Source organism: Centruroides vittatus, unplaced genomic scaffold (genome assembly GCF_030686945.1).
Source record: "Centruroides vittatus isolate TY-2023 unplaced genomic scaffold, ASM3068694v2 contig_347, whole genome shotgun sequence".
Taxonomy (NCBI): domain Eukaryota; kingdom Metazoa; phylum Arthropoda; class Arachnida; order Scorpiones; family Buthidae; genus Centruroides; species Centruroides vittatus.
The window spans coordinates 1,859,420-1,876,880 of NW_027122171.1; the positions used below are offsets into that span (position 1 = coordinate 1,859,420).

The window sequence follows — 17,461 nt, forward strand, 5'->3', positions numbered from 1 at the left end:
GAGATGGAAAGCATATATTTTAAATTAAATAAATTAAGGTTATGATAAAAATTACTTTTTAAATTCCAAATATATGAGAGAAGAAAAAGGAAATTTTCTGGTATTGAATGAAATGATTTTAAAAAATTCCTTTGTTCTGTAGCGAGTAGAGAAACTTATTTCTATGATAATTCGGGAAGCTGCATGAAAATAATATAGAAGGTTATTGATTAATTGGTCACACTCGTCTTCATTAGACGAGTGAAAACTCTATAAAAGCGGGAGTTATTCATACCTTTATTGATAGAATAAATTTGCATAAATTTAAAATTTTAAAAAATGAAGCTTTTTGGTTTAAAATTTGATAAGATTCTCTTTTCGATTTATTTAGCATTGCTGAAAATTTCTCGTTGATTACTTACTCTACAAATTTATTTATTTAGTTAGTTCTTTTATGTGCGCATTAAAACCTAGATTTGCCATTTTAATCGAAGACGATTCGTTCTTTCAATTTTATAATATTGTAATGCAGAAATTGTCTTTCTGCTTCATTATATTCGCGTACGTACGTATTTTTGTTACTTTTTTACGCTCGAATTTTCTTACTTATTTGCTTTTTAAGCGAATAATAATGATCAAAATGAATTCCTTAAATATTTAACGGTCTTGTTAAATGGTAATAGATTGCAATTCGCTTCCTACCTTCTACATTAATTTTTAACAATGCTTCCTGGCATATTCTATGAAAATCGTGTTCTACTATATTCATTAATTTTTATAGATAACTTCCTACTTATTGATAAATGTAAGATTTATGTTTAAATAATATTAATATTTTTCTATTAATATAAATATACATACGTATACTTTAGACACTGGAAAATTCATCGCAAAAGTTAAATTGAGTTACCAAATCGAAGTCCTATTTTATCAAATAAATATATTTATTCGCTTCCCTTTGGGCAATGTTACTCGAAGATGGATTCAACCCAAATATTTTACGAAAAAAAATTTAAATCTTGTTCTAACTAAACTTTAATAAGAAATTCGTATATTTTAAGTATATTATTGTATCACACGAAGGCACATTTCATGTCATAATTAAAAGATTATGTTGAATTTAGTTACACGTACGATGGAAATAACCTTTTTTCTCGTAGAAATTTTATTAAAAAAAAACTAGAAAATAGAAAAAATCATGTGGATGAATATTTTATTGAGTCGTGTAATTTATGGAAGAGATACGTCGGCTATTAAGATGTAGATTATAATTAAGATGAATTAATTTAAGACGTAGGACTTGAATTTTGCAGACTAAATTGGAAATTACTATAATTTAGAATTTGGCTCGAGGAGAACGGCGCATATATTTCTATTCGGAACTCTGAATTTAACTCTATACGTAGGAATAAAATAAAGTATATTTCTGCAGCTTCGAGAAATTATTTTTATCCTGTTACTCTTCCAGGCCCGGGATTTACAATTTGATATAAAGGCGGACTGGAAGATTTTTATGGTGATGTAATTCGTAGATAAATAAACGGCCCAATGGCCGAAGCGGTGAGACATCGACAAACCACTCTGGTGCACCCGAGATAGAATCCGGGAAAACAAGCTAGGATATTTTTATGGGCAATTTGTCCCAGATATTTCGGGTCCTGCCTCCACCATTACAAATCTACCATTAATATGGAAAAAGGCGCCATCTTAATACCCACAAGACGGAAAGAGCCAAAAACTAGATAAATAGAAATTTGAGAAAATTTTTTAAAAAATCAAGTAACGAGTTGCTTAACTTTTCCGGCAACATTTGGTGGCGTCATCATATTTCTTTAAAAACTTTTTATATTTTTAACTATTGAAAAATGGCAAAAAACTTAATTTTCAGTGTAGGGATGGGTTTTATAAAATATTTCAAATGCTAATAACCAGTAAAATCGTCATTAAGTCCGACTGTGCTGGAGATACATACGACCACCTTTATCTCCTCACCCCATCGACTATTAACACCTAAAATTTAATATAGCATCGATTCTCCTAATACATGAACCTCCCTGAAAAATTTCAGAAATTTTCGAAAAAAGCACGGGCGTTAAGCTTCAAAGAAGGCGAACAAAATCCTGTTCCCTACACACACTAACACCAGTACATACAGGGAAGAAACCCTTGGATTTTTTGTATTTCTCGACGTTTGAAGGTCCCCTGAGTTCAAAAATGTAAAAATCTTGGGCGTTCATTTTTTGACCGATCGCTGTCTTTTCCCTCTGTTTTATATAAAATCTGGGGAAGTAAAAGAAAATCATAAGATAAAGTAAAATGTGAATGCGATTGAAAATTAAATTTCAAATAGTATTTATATTGTTACTTTTGATTCGGCAGATATATTTTTTCGTGCAATATGAAAGGCGAATCCCGATAAACATTGAAAGAAGACTGGTATAAATGAGAAAATGAAGAAAAAATGATTCTAGTTGAAGGTATGAATAGAAAGTAGAGGCGCCTACTGAATCTTAACAGCAGCTGTGATGATCTTTGTGTAAATAGTAAGATTTTAGGTAGAATGCCTTTCAATAGATTAAGAAAATATCTTTGCAACAAATAAGAGAGTGTTGGAAAAGTAATAACCCAACGTGACGGGTGGAAAAAAGTCTTTTTTCGAAGGTAAAAAATTAATTACCAGATTAGAAATTTTGAGGAAAAATTTGGATAATTTTTATTAAAATTATCAAATAATATAGAATATGAAGAAAGGTAAGGATTATTTACAATTTATTAGAGTTGTAAAACCATTTTTCCTTACATGGATGAAAATATTTATTTAGTGTTTCGACTAAATGAGATTTATTCGTATGCTTTTTAAAATCGATACTCGTCTAATAAAAGCGCGAATAAACAAAATTACAATACAATTACGAGCTAAACTGTTTCGTTATATCATAATAAGTCTATTTTCCTAACATTTGTAGTAATATCTTGAATTTTCTAATGGATTTTTGCCGAACTGCTAGGCAAATGATCAGAGATGTCGAGATAATTTTATATTATGAAAATAAATGCCAATCGGATGAAGAATGGAATTTGAAAATCACTTAAACCGTTAATATTTACATTAAATAAATGCAGAAAAGACACGACAGAAAAATTCGTAATATTTAATAAGTTACGATGTTAAATGTAATAATAATTATTGAATTAAATATAACCGATGAAATTCTTCGTAGTATTATTTTCGATACTATTTCTATATCTCTTTCATCATCTACCTTCGGGGATCGACTTGGATGATGAAAGAGAAGTAGAAGTGGTAAAGGTAGAAATTACTGTTTAGCATTTTAAAGGTTAAGATTGCTAAAGTAATGCTGATAAATAGTATGATTTATGCACGCATAAGGATATAGTACCATCCATAGCTATCGACCTAAAAAAAATATTAATTAAATTTGCGCTAATTTGAAATAATCGCTAGGAAAATAAGCACCAAAATGGAAAACCTGGCTAAGAGCTGAGAAATAAGCGGTAATAACATGTTAGAAATATAATTAGAGCAAGGAGATTGAAATTGGTGCAAATGGGCAAAGCTCATAGTTGAACTAGAGACGATCATTTGAATCAATTACTGAGAACAACTTCCATTGCTGAAGATTTATAAGAAACCCATCTTGAAATGGAAAGACGTTGTGAAGGCTTATCTACGAAAGTTTATGGAAGTCGAAGATAGTTGTACAGGTGTAGTCCAGGAAGTCAAAGTGTTTGAGAGATATCAATTTAACTATTTAATATTTAAACAGGATATCGATATAAAATTACAATTATTCGAATTAATTATAGTTTAAAAAACCAACATAACAAGATTTTAATTCAGTAAACCATAATTTAAAAAAAATAACATTTAAAGGAGTAACTATTTGCAACTAACTTGTTAGTTTTATTCAAAGAACATTGTAGAAACACATAATCAATGCTTCGTCATTAGAATAAGTCCGGTTTTATGTAGGGATACCCCTGTATTTTGTACAGTATTTTAATATGGTATTAATTCTCATTTTCTTTTTAATATAGACTTAATAGAGGTAGATATTTAATATTAGAATTCGTAATTTTACTTATAATTTTAAATAAACTTTATTTTTTCCGATCTCTAAGGTTTTTTTTCAGTTTTTAAAATTAAAATATATTGATTTAAAACAGATCGATGAAAATAAGAGCGAAACGACTTCGTTGCAAAACCGATACAAAATTCTGTAAAATAAAAATAAAAGAAAGAAAACAAAAAATACAGATTTTTAAAAATCGAATTGCAGCAAACCCTCAATTTAACACACCCCGGTTTAATGGACTTTCAGCAATAGCGGATACCCTTCCGTTTAAATCAGGTTTTATACGCTTTTTTGTTCTTTATGCTTTTTATTTTAAAAAATAGTATACTGCCTCAAACTTTCATAACAAATGCAAGTAGGATTAATTTTGAAAAATTAATTGGACGAAATTATCTCTCGAACCCTATTGTTAGAAGAGAAGTCGAAGAACGAGTTCTCAATCTCCGTCAAGTAATACGACGATGATGAAGTTAACTACGATTTAATCGTGTCTTAGCTGGTGATGACATCACAGAACGTCATTTTGTTATTCGTACTTATGTGAATTGTTCGTAACCATTGTGGTGTCATTAAACATTTATTGTTGTACCTTTGTCTTTTGTGTAATAACATATTTATTTTAATGTTGTACTAATATATTTAAAAACTAAAAATAATAATTTGAAGATAATTCCTCACGTTTTATAAATTTAACGTTTTAACTATTTGAAAGTTTATTGCTGTCCATTCGATTATTTCTTATTTTATTGTTTTAGTTTCGGAAATTTTAAATGTATTTTAATTTTATTTATATAAGGAAAATATTGATTATTATTATTATTTTTTTATTTACGAAATATGTACTAATAGATGGCAGTGTAGTTAATATTGATTGGTTTTATTTTCTACCGCCAGGGTGCGCTTGGACAGATCTAGTTGCGCGGTTGAAGCTGAAGGATAGAAATCGCACTTCAGGATGAGACTAGGCGAGGCTGATTGCTGCGCACCAACCAGGTAAGCGACGTTCGTTTTATAAAGATAACCGGGATTGGTTAGCCCAAGCAAATGACGTCATAAATATCGGGGAATTGGAAATACTACCCGACCTGTTGTCTGGTTTGATTTTCGATTTTGGTCCTCATTGATTTAAGCTGGCTTTAATTATTAATTAGATTTATCGGGTTTTAATTCTTTTTGGAAAAATTCGTATTTAGGATTTTCTTTTCTCGTTTCGTAATATTCTCGAAAACAAAAACTAATGTAATTAATATTTTAAACAGATGTAAAAGTTTTAGATCCGGAAAACTGATTTTTATTATTACAAAATCTAAAGAAATTAAAGCGACGTTTTAGTAAAGCACCATTAAATAAAAAACAGGAAAGGGAGGGGGAAATATATACATTAGAGAGTAAATTACGGACACACACACGTCACGAACTCAATTATTTCGTTTGACTTTTATAACTTAGAATACAACGTGACAACGAGCATTAATATCGCTGCGAAAAAAGTGTCATTTAGTCAACTCGTGATCAAATGGGGATGTACGATCTCTGTATTTTGCTTGACGAAGTCACGCAACGTCACAATTGATTGCGTGACAATAAGAAACATCGACGAAAGAAACCTGTTGCCCCGAAAAATAAGGTATTTTCTGCACCGTTCTGCGGAAATTTCGTATATTAATTTTTTAAATTTTATTTATTTTTCTTGCCAGTAAACAAAATTTTAAAAAGGTTTAGAGAAAAATCGATAGGTTAAATCCTACCGTCATTTTGTTAACTGAAGTTATAATCAATTTTCGCTAATTTAATAAAACAGATGGATATTTAATTAATTTAAATCAGTATCGGTGAAATGATATTAATTCGATTATCAAAACAAATTATTGAAGAGGTTAGTAAAGGTATTTTGATTGAAAGATTCTCCTACAAACAGAATTTATTCCCATTTCGGAATTTTCCAGATCGTAAAATTCTCCTTTGATAATTGTCGAGAACAAAAATCGAATGTTTCTAAACTTAGACACGTCCTTACAAAGATGTTATGTCAATAATACTCGAAGATCAGAGAACCATATTAAGGATTCCCCTTAATAATCTCTCATATTCTGATGGATATTTCGCTCGAGGGAATATTACATCTATATGATAATCAATTGCAAGATTTATAAATTATGGATAATTTAATTGGATTGTTTCAAATGATCTACTGTCATTTTAATATTATCTGATGCTCATGATGAATGTACGCGGGTGTAGGGAAAAAAGTGAGATAATATCGAACGATGGAAAACTGATCAAAAAGAATGTCAGGTGGTAAAGAAAGACAATCCGGTGATAAAAAAACAGCTGAATTTGAGTCCTTACTTGCTGGTGTTTACAAAAGTAAAGGACGTCCATCTATTAATTTTCAAAATAGTGGATTATATAAATATATTTAATCGCGAATTAATGGTGTATTTTCCCCGACGTTCGTTAAATAAGTTTTCATGTCCATAATTATCATGTTTAGCAGTCGAAAAGTGGATTTGGAGTATTATTTTCTTCTCCCGGAAATTATGCGTTTTTATATAAAAACGTATAATTTAAAATTTAGTGTTTCAAATATTTTATGCATTTTATTTAACATAATATTTAAAGTTTTGAAACTAAAAATTCAAAAATTTTGAATTTGTTTATAGAAGGTTTTTATTCAATTAATGTTTCTTCTTTATTTTACTTTCTTCTACAAGAATTGATCGTTTCCTTCGATAAATATTTAATATAGATATTTGAACAAAACTCTTTATTATTATTATTATTATTTATATCTGTGAGGAAATTGCATTGAATTTCGGAAAATATTTTATGTTTTTGTTTATAATATTTAAAATTTTTTTATGTAAAATATTCTTATTATTATAAGTTGAATAAATTCAATAAATAATTTTACCACTTCTCCATTTTCATTTTTTTTATTATTACTTTTTATTTTTTCATTTAGTTTTTCAACTTGAAATAACATTCCTTTCTCGGCTCAGTAAAATTTTGATATTTTTTGAGAGTTTATATTCCTTTGAGAACACTTCATTTTCCAATTCAATACTTCGCACATATTTTAATATTTTATAGTTTTTCCCCTTCTTTTCAGAACAGATATTAAATAGTTCAGAAAGGAATTGGAGTAGATTCTGTACAATATAACTCGGTAGCAGCTGTTGTACTTTACCTTTTCAACTTTTCGATCGTACAATTTGTTTTGTTGTCTCTACTACATACCGTACTTTATTATTACTACTTATGTACTAGAATTTCTTCCCTTCTTGGCAACAACTATGCACTCTTACACGACTTTTTATTGTTATTATTATTTATACAACTTGGAATTGATATTTCCATTTTACATTTTCTCAATCGGTTTCTATGATTAATGCTTATACATTTTCAGAAAATAAATATTTGATTCAATATATACTTCACAGTTTTCTTTACTTCTTTTCAGCAAAGTAAAATATTTTAATTATTTCAAGTGTAAAATAAACAGAAATTATAATGAAAAATAACGAAAAATTTCATAAACATTTTACAATGGCAAGTTTCCTGTGTCCAAAGTCACAAATCTTTAATTAAATATAAAAATAATAAAACCTGACTAAGGTAATTCGATGTCGAAGAGATTATTTTGGATCGAAAGATGAATCCGATTAATTATGGTTAATTATATCTAAATCTAGTCTCATCGATCGATATTTTGCTCGACTTCCCTTATGAGTATTTAATAGGAATAATATATATTACTAATTTATGAAATTATTAATTTTTTTAGTGAGTAAGAATATTTTAAATAATAAAAATAGAGTCGCGTTAGAGAATTTAATTGCTGTCTAGTCTATATTACAAAAGGGATTTCCATTCCACTTTGAAATTTCTCAAATGATAGATAATTATTATTGTTTTTTAATATATAAAAGTTCTTAAATTCTGAAACTTAGGCATAATTTTGATATCTAAATCGGTTTAAATACGACTTTCTGTATGTATTTTGTGGCACTATGCTATGGCACTCGGGAGATCCTGCATTCTCCATCAAATAATAACGGATAATAAACGTTAATTATTTTTTGAGGATAGAGCGACGACCAATACTTTAGCTTATTTAACTTTTTTAAAATAAATTTGGCCTCGTGTACAAGTGTATTTTAATTTTAAAATTGTGCAAACGTATTAAAGAAGTCTCGATGAAAATACCACTACAGTATTTTAAGAAACTACTAAATTTCATGAAAACTAAGTGGATTAGATTCAATTTGAAATGATTTACCATCCATAAATGAATTGCACAATAATATAAATTCGGAATTTCTTGATAGAATGATAAGGAATTCACTGGTTTGACGAGAAACATCGAGGACGTGTTAGAAGGCCGTTAATGTTAATTATTACACGGAAGAGTAAAATTATGTATGGAGGTTAAATGCATCAAACACTTTCACTATGATTAATGGGGATTTGGTAATTGAAATAGAAACACGAACATGTCCTTATTTTGATCATTTGTAAAATCAAGCTAGTCGGAAGAATTAAATTTACCTCATACAATGACCATTCTGGAAGAATGATTCCTAATTGCAGCCTCTCTGCACTTACGTCTAACAGTTATAATTACCTAAAACGAAATAAATGCATTGCAATTTATAATAATTCTATAATAACGAGAAAGTCTTAGTTTAATGTTTCTAGTCGTAGGATTAGTCAAGAAAAGTAGTGGTAAAGCATCGTCATCAATCTGAAGATCTAGTAAATATTTCAATCCCCAGCTTCTATTAAAGAAATCAGGAAGCAAAATATTACTTCCGTCTTCATTAAAAATCTAACTTTGAACATTGCTATTGCAACAAGTATTTAATTTTGTACGAATTCTCGTAGATGCTTCGATAGTCGGAACAATGTTGCGATAAATTTATTCCGAATACAACAACGAAAATGACTCCAACGCAATATAAATAGTCGCTTTAAATAAGATTCAAATGCAAATTAAATCCACAGTAAGAGACGAAATGCGAAGGAATAGACTAATGAATTGAATGGATAAATTATTATTATTATTAGTATTATTGTAAATCTGTTGGATAAAAAAGAAATACTAGCAAATAAAAGTCAAAGTTATAAATGTCTTGCATCGTTTTTTGATAGCATCTATAATAATAAAACTACTCGAGTCGCACTTGCTCATCGACTGACTGATATAAAACTCCCAATGTGAAGCATTAGAGATAAAAACACGCCATTTATGCAAGTAGATTTTAGAATTTATCTATATTTATAACAAATTCAATATTTAGGGAAACTTTTTATTCATTTTTTAAAGGATTTCAATACATATTTTTAAATTTAATTACATAACTTTATACACGGTATTTATAAGAGACACTGGTTTAATATCGTGCCTTCCATTTTCCATTCTATGATTGTTAATTAAAAAAAGAGTAGGAATACAAAATGGAAGCAAAATGTCAATAATAGTTTAATATATATATATATATATATATATATATATATATATATATATATATATAACTTATAAGCAAAATATAAATATTTAACAAGTCAAAGTATCAGTATTAAAAGCGAGAATAATATGTGAAGTGGGTTATTTACGATAAAGCTTGCAAGTGTAAGCCAATTTTCTGGTATCAATGTATTCTGACCCTTCAGAACATTGATTTTGAATAAGAGGAAATTTGAGAAAAATCTTTTCTGTTATAAAAAAAAAAAGAAAGCAAAAGTGAAATATCGGTCGAATGTTTCATTATATTGAATGGATATTATATTCATTTGTAAACTTCCAAACTGAATGTTTACTAAATTTAAGGAAAATTCATATTTAGTTGTTTAGTTTTGATAACTTGACGGCACTTTTGGATACAAGATATATATATTTAATAAGATCGAAGTAGTACAAGTACAGTGAAACCTAATAATGTGATCACTGAAGGGACCAGCTCAAAGTGGTCACCTTACGCAGGTAGTCAATTAGCAGGTTTCAGCGTGTATGGAAATTTGGGTAGTTTCTTATATCTCAAGACACTTGCAAAGCAATCAAATTAAGTGAGAATTTTTACATTTATCGCAATTACTTTACTATCATTTATCAATGGCTAAATTTTATTTATCTCTTATAATTGCCGAGTTAATTGTGGAAATTACTAAAATATAAATAATCGGATAGTTCTTCTTATTAAATGTGGGGAAGTTTAATTAGTATTTTTAATTATTCTGACCATTTGAAGGGAATTTACGCCGATACATTTTGAAGACGAGGAAGTATTTCTTAGTATAAAAAGAATAAATAAATAGTGGGTTGATTAAATAAATATTGATTTTTAATCCTTTGCAGACGAGTACTTATTTTTGTCATTGTCGTAAGTCAAACAATGGCAACTCGTCGACTTCGACTCTTAGGTTGTCGGACCGAAGATGGCGATCGATGACGAAACCAAAACGACCATTTCGCAACTCCTGCATTGTTTAGCTTGGGCAAACCTTACTCCAGCGTTTTTGTTTGTCTCTTGAAATTCCATTTCTGAATAATTAATTAATCGCTGTTTTATCCTCCACCACCATCGATCAGACTCGGATCTGCTCAGTTTCCGTTTACACTCGAAAGATCTCTTTATTTATCGGATGTAAACTTCTTTTCTGTCAGTTTGCGCTTTCCGGACACTTCTTACCACTGTTGGAAAATACAAACTGACAGAGAAATCCTTGAAGAAATACACAAAACGAACGCTGGCAAAAAGAATTATGGGTACAGTACTAAAAATAAATAACGTATTAAGAATAATACTTTAAAAATAAACGGGAAAATGCTAGTGGAGGATTGTGTAAATGTGTACGAAATTATTGGCATTCTTTATAAGATAATAACTAAAATTTCTGCTTTTAATTCTTTAATTACATTCTCTTTTATGTAAAAATCCATACATTTTCAAGCTTTTTAAGTAGTTTACTGTTTCGTAAGTGCGTAATTGAAAAACAGTTTACTTATTTTAAAAAATAAACTTTTATAATAAGTAATTGGATTTCAATTTGAAACAATTGTAGACCTATAAATTCCCGCTGAATGTCTGTTCTTCCTTAATCTCGAGAATGGAGTTAGATGAAAGTCGAGACCAGATATGGAAAGATTAGGGGCAGGAGGTCCCCTCCTGCCCTTAATCTTTCCATAAATTTACGTATAATAGTTAATTTAATTCAAAAATATTCCTCTGAAAAGAGTTAGATGACCGGCACGACTCTATCGCTGGCAGGAAAAGTACGATTTACAGGAGCAAGACTACTAACTTGAGCTGGAGAGCATATAATTTAAATTAAATTAAATTAATTTTAAAAATATGACTAAAAATTTCAGCCCGTATTGTGACCATGTCACAATAAAATAATTTATGTTTATATTTCAAATACTAAATTTATATAAGGATAAATCTTTTGTCACTTTCATTATGTTAACATCCGTAGTCTACTTAAAACTGTGGCTACTTTACATTTCTGTAATATAGGATTATGATTAAGTTTGGACTACATAAAGGATACAATAATAAATTTCATTATATATATATTTTTTTCAACTGTCAAATAATGCATTCTATAGTTATTTTTTAAAATATTTTTATTATTTAATAATTAATACGGCATAACTGAAGTGCTGGTCAATTTTTAATCGATAAAAATTTTATATAAATTTTTAATGAAGCCAATGTACTGTACATTTATTTTTTAAATGGCATATTTCGTAAATTATAAAAATAATATATAATATTACTCAAATGCCAAATATAGAATGAACGTTTCTAAAATACATGATTTAATCGCGTGATCGAAAATTTCGTGATTCACTCGCATTAGAGGCCTGTTAACTGACTTTTGGTGCCATTTTTTATGTTGAAATTTATAAATATCGTAAAGTTTAATCTTGTATAATTCGTAACGAAAACAGAAATTTAGATAGTGAACGGTAAATATTTCTATCGACATAGAAAAAAAATTGAAAATACTAAGAAGCACGAACAGAATTGAATTTCCAAAGACATTTTGGAACTCCAAAATGAAAAATAAAAGTAACATAAATATACATTTTAAAGTAAAATATACAGCAGATAGTCTTTTTATTTCGTCTCCGGATTTATACTTGAGGTAAACATTCCTAAATGCAAATGGCTTCTATGTGAAATACGACATGAAAATAAAATCCATTACACGAAAGTCTTTCTCGTTGTACAGTACCTAGTGAAATATGTTTAATTCTAATACGATCTTTATGTAATTATTAACTGTGGTCTTTCATGTATTAGTCAGATTTTGTGGAATTCTAAATTTTTAACTTAAGTTAAGGTTTTTTTTTTGTTTTTTTTTAATTTCAATTAGATTATTCCTTCTTTTCTTATTCCCATTTTGCTCATTTTGGATTACTTTATAGAGATGTACAGTACAGTACATTCATTTGAACACAAATGTATATTGGTTTATTAAAATTATAGTATATTGACGATGTAATTATAAATCTTTTTTAGATTTGAATACCGAAAAAATGAATCAAAAATCACAAATATTTCTTGGCCGCCCACGTCATGAAGTGGGCTGGCAATTTGTTATTTGGCATCGCTCCTGACCTTGCCATGTCCATGAACGTTTGGGGAAGACCCAGCGAATGTCCGTCGACCTCGTCTCCACCATTAAATTTTCAGCAGCAACAGGTTTATCCATTCGGTTTACAGAGTGATTTGGGAAATTTCGGAGTACGACCTCCAAAGGTAAATACCATTCTTATCAATGATAATTAATATTAAGACAGTGTCCAGTATAAATACATACCGTTAAGACCGATTGAAAAAAGGATGATCGGGTGGTAAACCGAAAGGATAATTGAAAAAGACTGGTTTTTTCATTTGTCTTTTTCAATCATCCTTTGCAAACTAGAAGAAAAAATTGGAATCTCCCATAACTGCAATTTTATTAGGAAAATTGAAATTATACGTGTTTCCCGAGTTTTTAAAGACATTTTTCACGTATAAAATAATGTACACATTTTTTAATATTATTATAAATGTAAATTATAATTAATGTACAAAGAAAATTTAGGCGAATGTTGACATTCGAAAGAGATACGAGATATTATTGACTCCATTTACTTACCATACTTATGAAGGTAAATGATATCGTTAATATCATCTTCGTTATCATTTATCATATTTTTTTTACTGGAATTACATGTTTTGTCAGAAATGTTTCCAAAAAAATTTAAAAAAAGAATCCATTAAATCATTAATCAGAAGATTATGGCGGGTTAATTGTAGTTATCATTTCTGAAACAATCTCTAAGTTAAGAAGAAATAAAAGAAACTTATTGAAATTAAAAAAAAATTTAAATATGAGAAACTTAAATCTATTTTTTAAAATATTTTTACTATGATTAATTAATTTGAAATATATAAAGGACTGGTCGATAGAGAATTTATTTTGTTTACAGAATTTAATTTTATTAAAAATCTTTCCTGGTTCCGATCATTAAAAAGTGGTTAATATCTCAAAGGCTCATTTAAAAAAAAAAGTTGTAATCAAATTATTTTATTCCTGGAGAACGTGAATTGAGATAACTCCTTCAAGTAATTTTTCTGGTGGCAATTTTTAATTAAACGTTATTATGGCTAGATAATTTGTAAATTAGAATTCAGATTTAATTTTTGTTGCTTAACCTTCGATTTTCTTCAATTTAAAGACAACACACTTATTTGGTATTATTATTTAAATTTTTTAAATAATTATTCTCTTATTTGTTATTTTCCTTTAGACATTGTGAACGGTAAATTCAATCTCCTGTAATCTATTTAATCTTTTTTTAAATCCATCTCGAATATCTAATCAATAAATAAATTGTATAATTGCAATTACCTCACATAATTGAATATAATTGATTAGGTAGAGTCATTAAAATATTACTAGTTTTGTTTTAATGATGAATTTAAATTGGAATCTTATTCCGATAAATTATACATGGAATTAAAACCTTAAATGGTCAATTTAATCATTTGTTTACATTTAATATGTAAGGATATATTTATAGAAGGGGTTTTTATTCGACTGAGTCTATAAGCCACAAATGTCTGAAGGACGTCTCAAGGTCGTGCATTACTACTTCCCATTTGATCATCGACCGCTTTTCTCTCTGGCAATTTTCAAACTTTAACTACGTTTAAATAAGTTTTATTTAATAAATAATTATAATTAATATAGAATATAATTATTGTGTTTTGCCGTATTAGGTGTACCCGGATTCGGAATATGTTTACGGTCGAAGTCGGAGGTCGTCGCGACATCGAAGTCACTCGCCCACTGGTATCAGGGGTGAAGAGGTGCTTCCTTGTAGCACCTCTTATAACTCTCTTACGTCACCCGGAGCAATGCCTTCGGGTGGTAGCCTGACGTCTAGCATTAACGATCTGTCTTTCGAGGCAGAACAGTTGGAAAGAGCCATTAGACACAACGATCCGGCGTTCGTTCGAAGAATGCTGGAAATACACCACGGGAGGTTTCCCGTCAATTTACACGGTAGTTTGTTAGATAAATCCAGTTGTGGATCTCACAGTCATTGCGTCAGTCAGGATGTGGAGATTCTGTTAAGGAAGAGTCAAACGCTTTTGGATCGACTGGACAGGAGAGAGAGCATGTCCACCGATCAGGAATCACCACCGATTTTTTCTAACGCTCTACACCTGGCCATCGAACACAACTCGGTGGACGTGGCTAGGATATTATTAAAATACGGTGTAGATCCCAACGAAGGCGGAGTGCCCATAGAAACCGGCGATCCTTGGAGAAGAGAGAGTTATTCTGCCACATCCGAAGATAGTTGCCCTGAAAGGTGTCGACGACCGAGCCATCTTTTAAGTCCGGGCACTGCTAAATTTCTAGTCGCTTCTAGTCCTAGTAATAATAGTGATCTTAGTAACGATAGTTGTTCTCCGGTAGCCGTCACTCCTCCCAGACATTACATCACCATTAATACGGACTTGCAACCATCTCTAAAAACTATTTATACCGGGCTGGACGGTCGACAAGTGAGTTACGACGAAGAGTATATTAGAGATACATTATATTTACTTCCTCCTATATATCTAGCCGTGGCTCTCGGTAACGATATTATGGTACATTTGTTACTAAAATATGGAGCAATACCTAATGTCCAAGATCAACACGGAGTTACGCCTTTGCACTTAGCTGCTTGTCAGTCGAGGATCCCTTGGCAATGCGTGCGTCATATATTAGAAAGCGGTGGACGTCTTGCAATTTGTAATCGTCAAGGAGTTACGGCCTGTGATATGGTCGACCAAGATTTAAAAAAATATCAGATTTCTCTCATTGACGATGCACTCTCTTGGCTCGTTCCTCCTCAGAGTGCTCCTCCTTCTGTGGTTGCACCTTCCACGCCGGCTCCACAAATGGTGGCGGCCGAAGACGGATTTCTTTTTGGTTCTAATTTTCGTAGCAACATATTGAAAAGATTCCAAGCCGTACCACCGGACCAAAAGCTACAGCAGCGTCAAACACCCTCTAGGAAGAGAGACTTTCTTTCGGTCGACGATATGAATCGAGTCTCGCCCGAAGGCATTTCGTGTTCGTCACACGCCGAGTCTCTTCACAGTCGCCATAGCAACAAAAGCATTCAAAGCGGGGACGAAGAGAAGGTAAGTTGCCTTATTTGTTCTTGTTTTCTTTATTACTCAAATAATATCAAAGAGTGAGCAGTTTACGCTTATTGCCACATTTAATTGTATAACAAATACCGTAGTATATATTATATGTTTTTGTTGGGGTTGTCATTATGAAAAAGCGGGACTAAGTCGATTGCTATCAGTCACGTGATATGGATACTGTCATCGACGTTAATTGACTGAGGTTCTCGGTCTCATTTCCTTCCTTGGGCGTATTATCGGAGTCTAAGCCTTTTATCTGCTGGCCGTGTTATTTATATTGCAATTTGTTATCTCTTTCTTAAGAAACATTTACTATAATCACTGTTTCTTTAAATGAATTGATTAAATTTTGTTTTTTTTTCAATTTTCTAACAAACATCTTGTTTATATGGGGTCGCCATTAATTACGTGTACCGTTTTTTCAGCCACTTTTGACGGTTTCCTCCGTGTTGTGTAGAATGACGTTCAGTTTACAATCCTCGCCCTTCCTTAAACTGTACACATAATTAATGGACGGCCCTTTATGTAAGGTCGTAGTCATAACGCCATTTAAGTTGTAACGGTTTAAAAATATTTCCTTGTTTATTCAAACGTTTATGTTTATTCTCATACATGACAATAAATTATAAAAAATAAATAACGAATGAATTTTGGCACAAGTCAATCAATAAATATAAGGTGTGACAATTTAATTCCCGGAATGCACCTTTTAAAAATAAATATATTTAATTTTTGTAATTTTTAAGTTTTTTTTTTTTGTGTGTGTGTGTGTGTGTGTGTTTATACATACAAAATGAAATTAACAAAATTTTCTTACAATCTAAAAGGTACAGTTTTAAAAGATCTATTAACGAGTTGCTTAACTTTCTCGGCAACGTTTGGTGGCGCTATCTGTTATCATATTTTATTTTAAAATGTTTTTATATCTCTAATTTTTATAAACTTGCAGAAAGCTTAATTTTGAAGATAGGTATAGGTTTTATAAAAATTGTAAATGCTAATAAACAGTAAAATCGTCATTAAGTTCGACCTTACTGGAGATATTACACGACCCCTTTACTTCCCCACCCCCTCGACTTTTAACCACCAAAATTTTAATAGCATCGATCTCCCTAATAAACAAACCTTCCTGCAAAAATTCAGAAAATTTTGACAAAAAGCACAGGAGTTATTAAGCTTCAAAGAAAGTGAACGAAATCGTGCCACGTACAGTACTATACTGTACATGCATATATACACACTAACATTCATACGGAAAAATACCGTAGAGAAAAATTCTCGGACGTTTTTGCATTTATCGACATTTCTCGGTGTCCTGAGCCCAAAAATGTAAAAAGTCTTCGCGGGGGGGGTTCATTTTTGATCGTTCGCTATACCTTCCCTCAGATAATGTTGATAAAACTCGATATCATTATTTTTATATGAGGTTTTAATTGTTTTCTGTACTAGATTTCAAATTTAAGTAAAAGTTTATAAATAGAATAATTATATTAAAATATTTATTAATAAATTTTAATTTATTTAACTGAAAACGTGTAAACTTCGAGGATAAAAAGATGAAAATCTCGAGTATTTCTGATGTATAATACGTATAATTGGAAGAAGAAAACCTGATTAGTACCGTATCGAAAAATCGACGAAGAGATGCAAAGAATTCAAATCGAATAAGATAAA

General features: G+C 30.2%; 1 protein-coding gene across 3 annotated transcripts in view; it reads left to right on the top strand.

Annotated features, from left to right (window-relative positions):
- Positions 1–17,461, top strand: part of LOC136974308 (uncharacterized) — a 290,946-nt gene that overhangs the window by 21,639 nt on the left and 251,846 nt on the right. For all 3 annotated transcript variants that reach the window (XR_010880624.1, XM_067269150.1, XM_067269149.1), the window contains exons 2-4: positions 4,971–5,069; positions 12,608–12,847; positions 14,357–15,778. Coding sequence is in view for 2 of the 3 variants with exons in the window: in XM_067269150.1 (XP_067125251.1) it covers positions 12,665–12,847; positions 14,357–15,778 (1,605 nt within the window). In the remaining variant the exon portion in view is untranslated. The remainder of the gene's footprint in view (positions 1–4,970; positions 5,070–12,607; positions 12,848–14,356; positions 15,779–17,461) is intronic.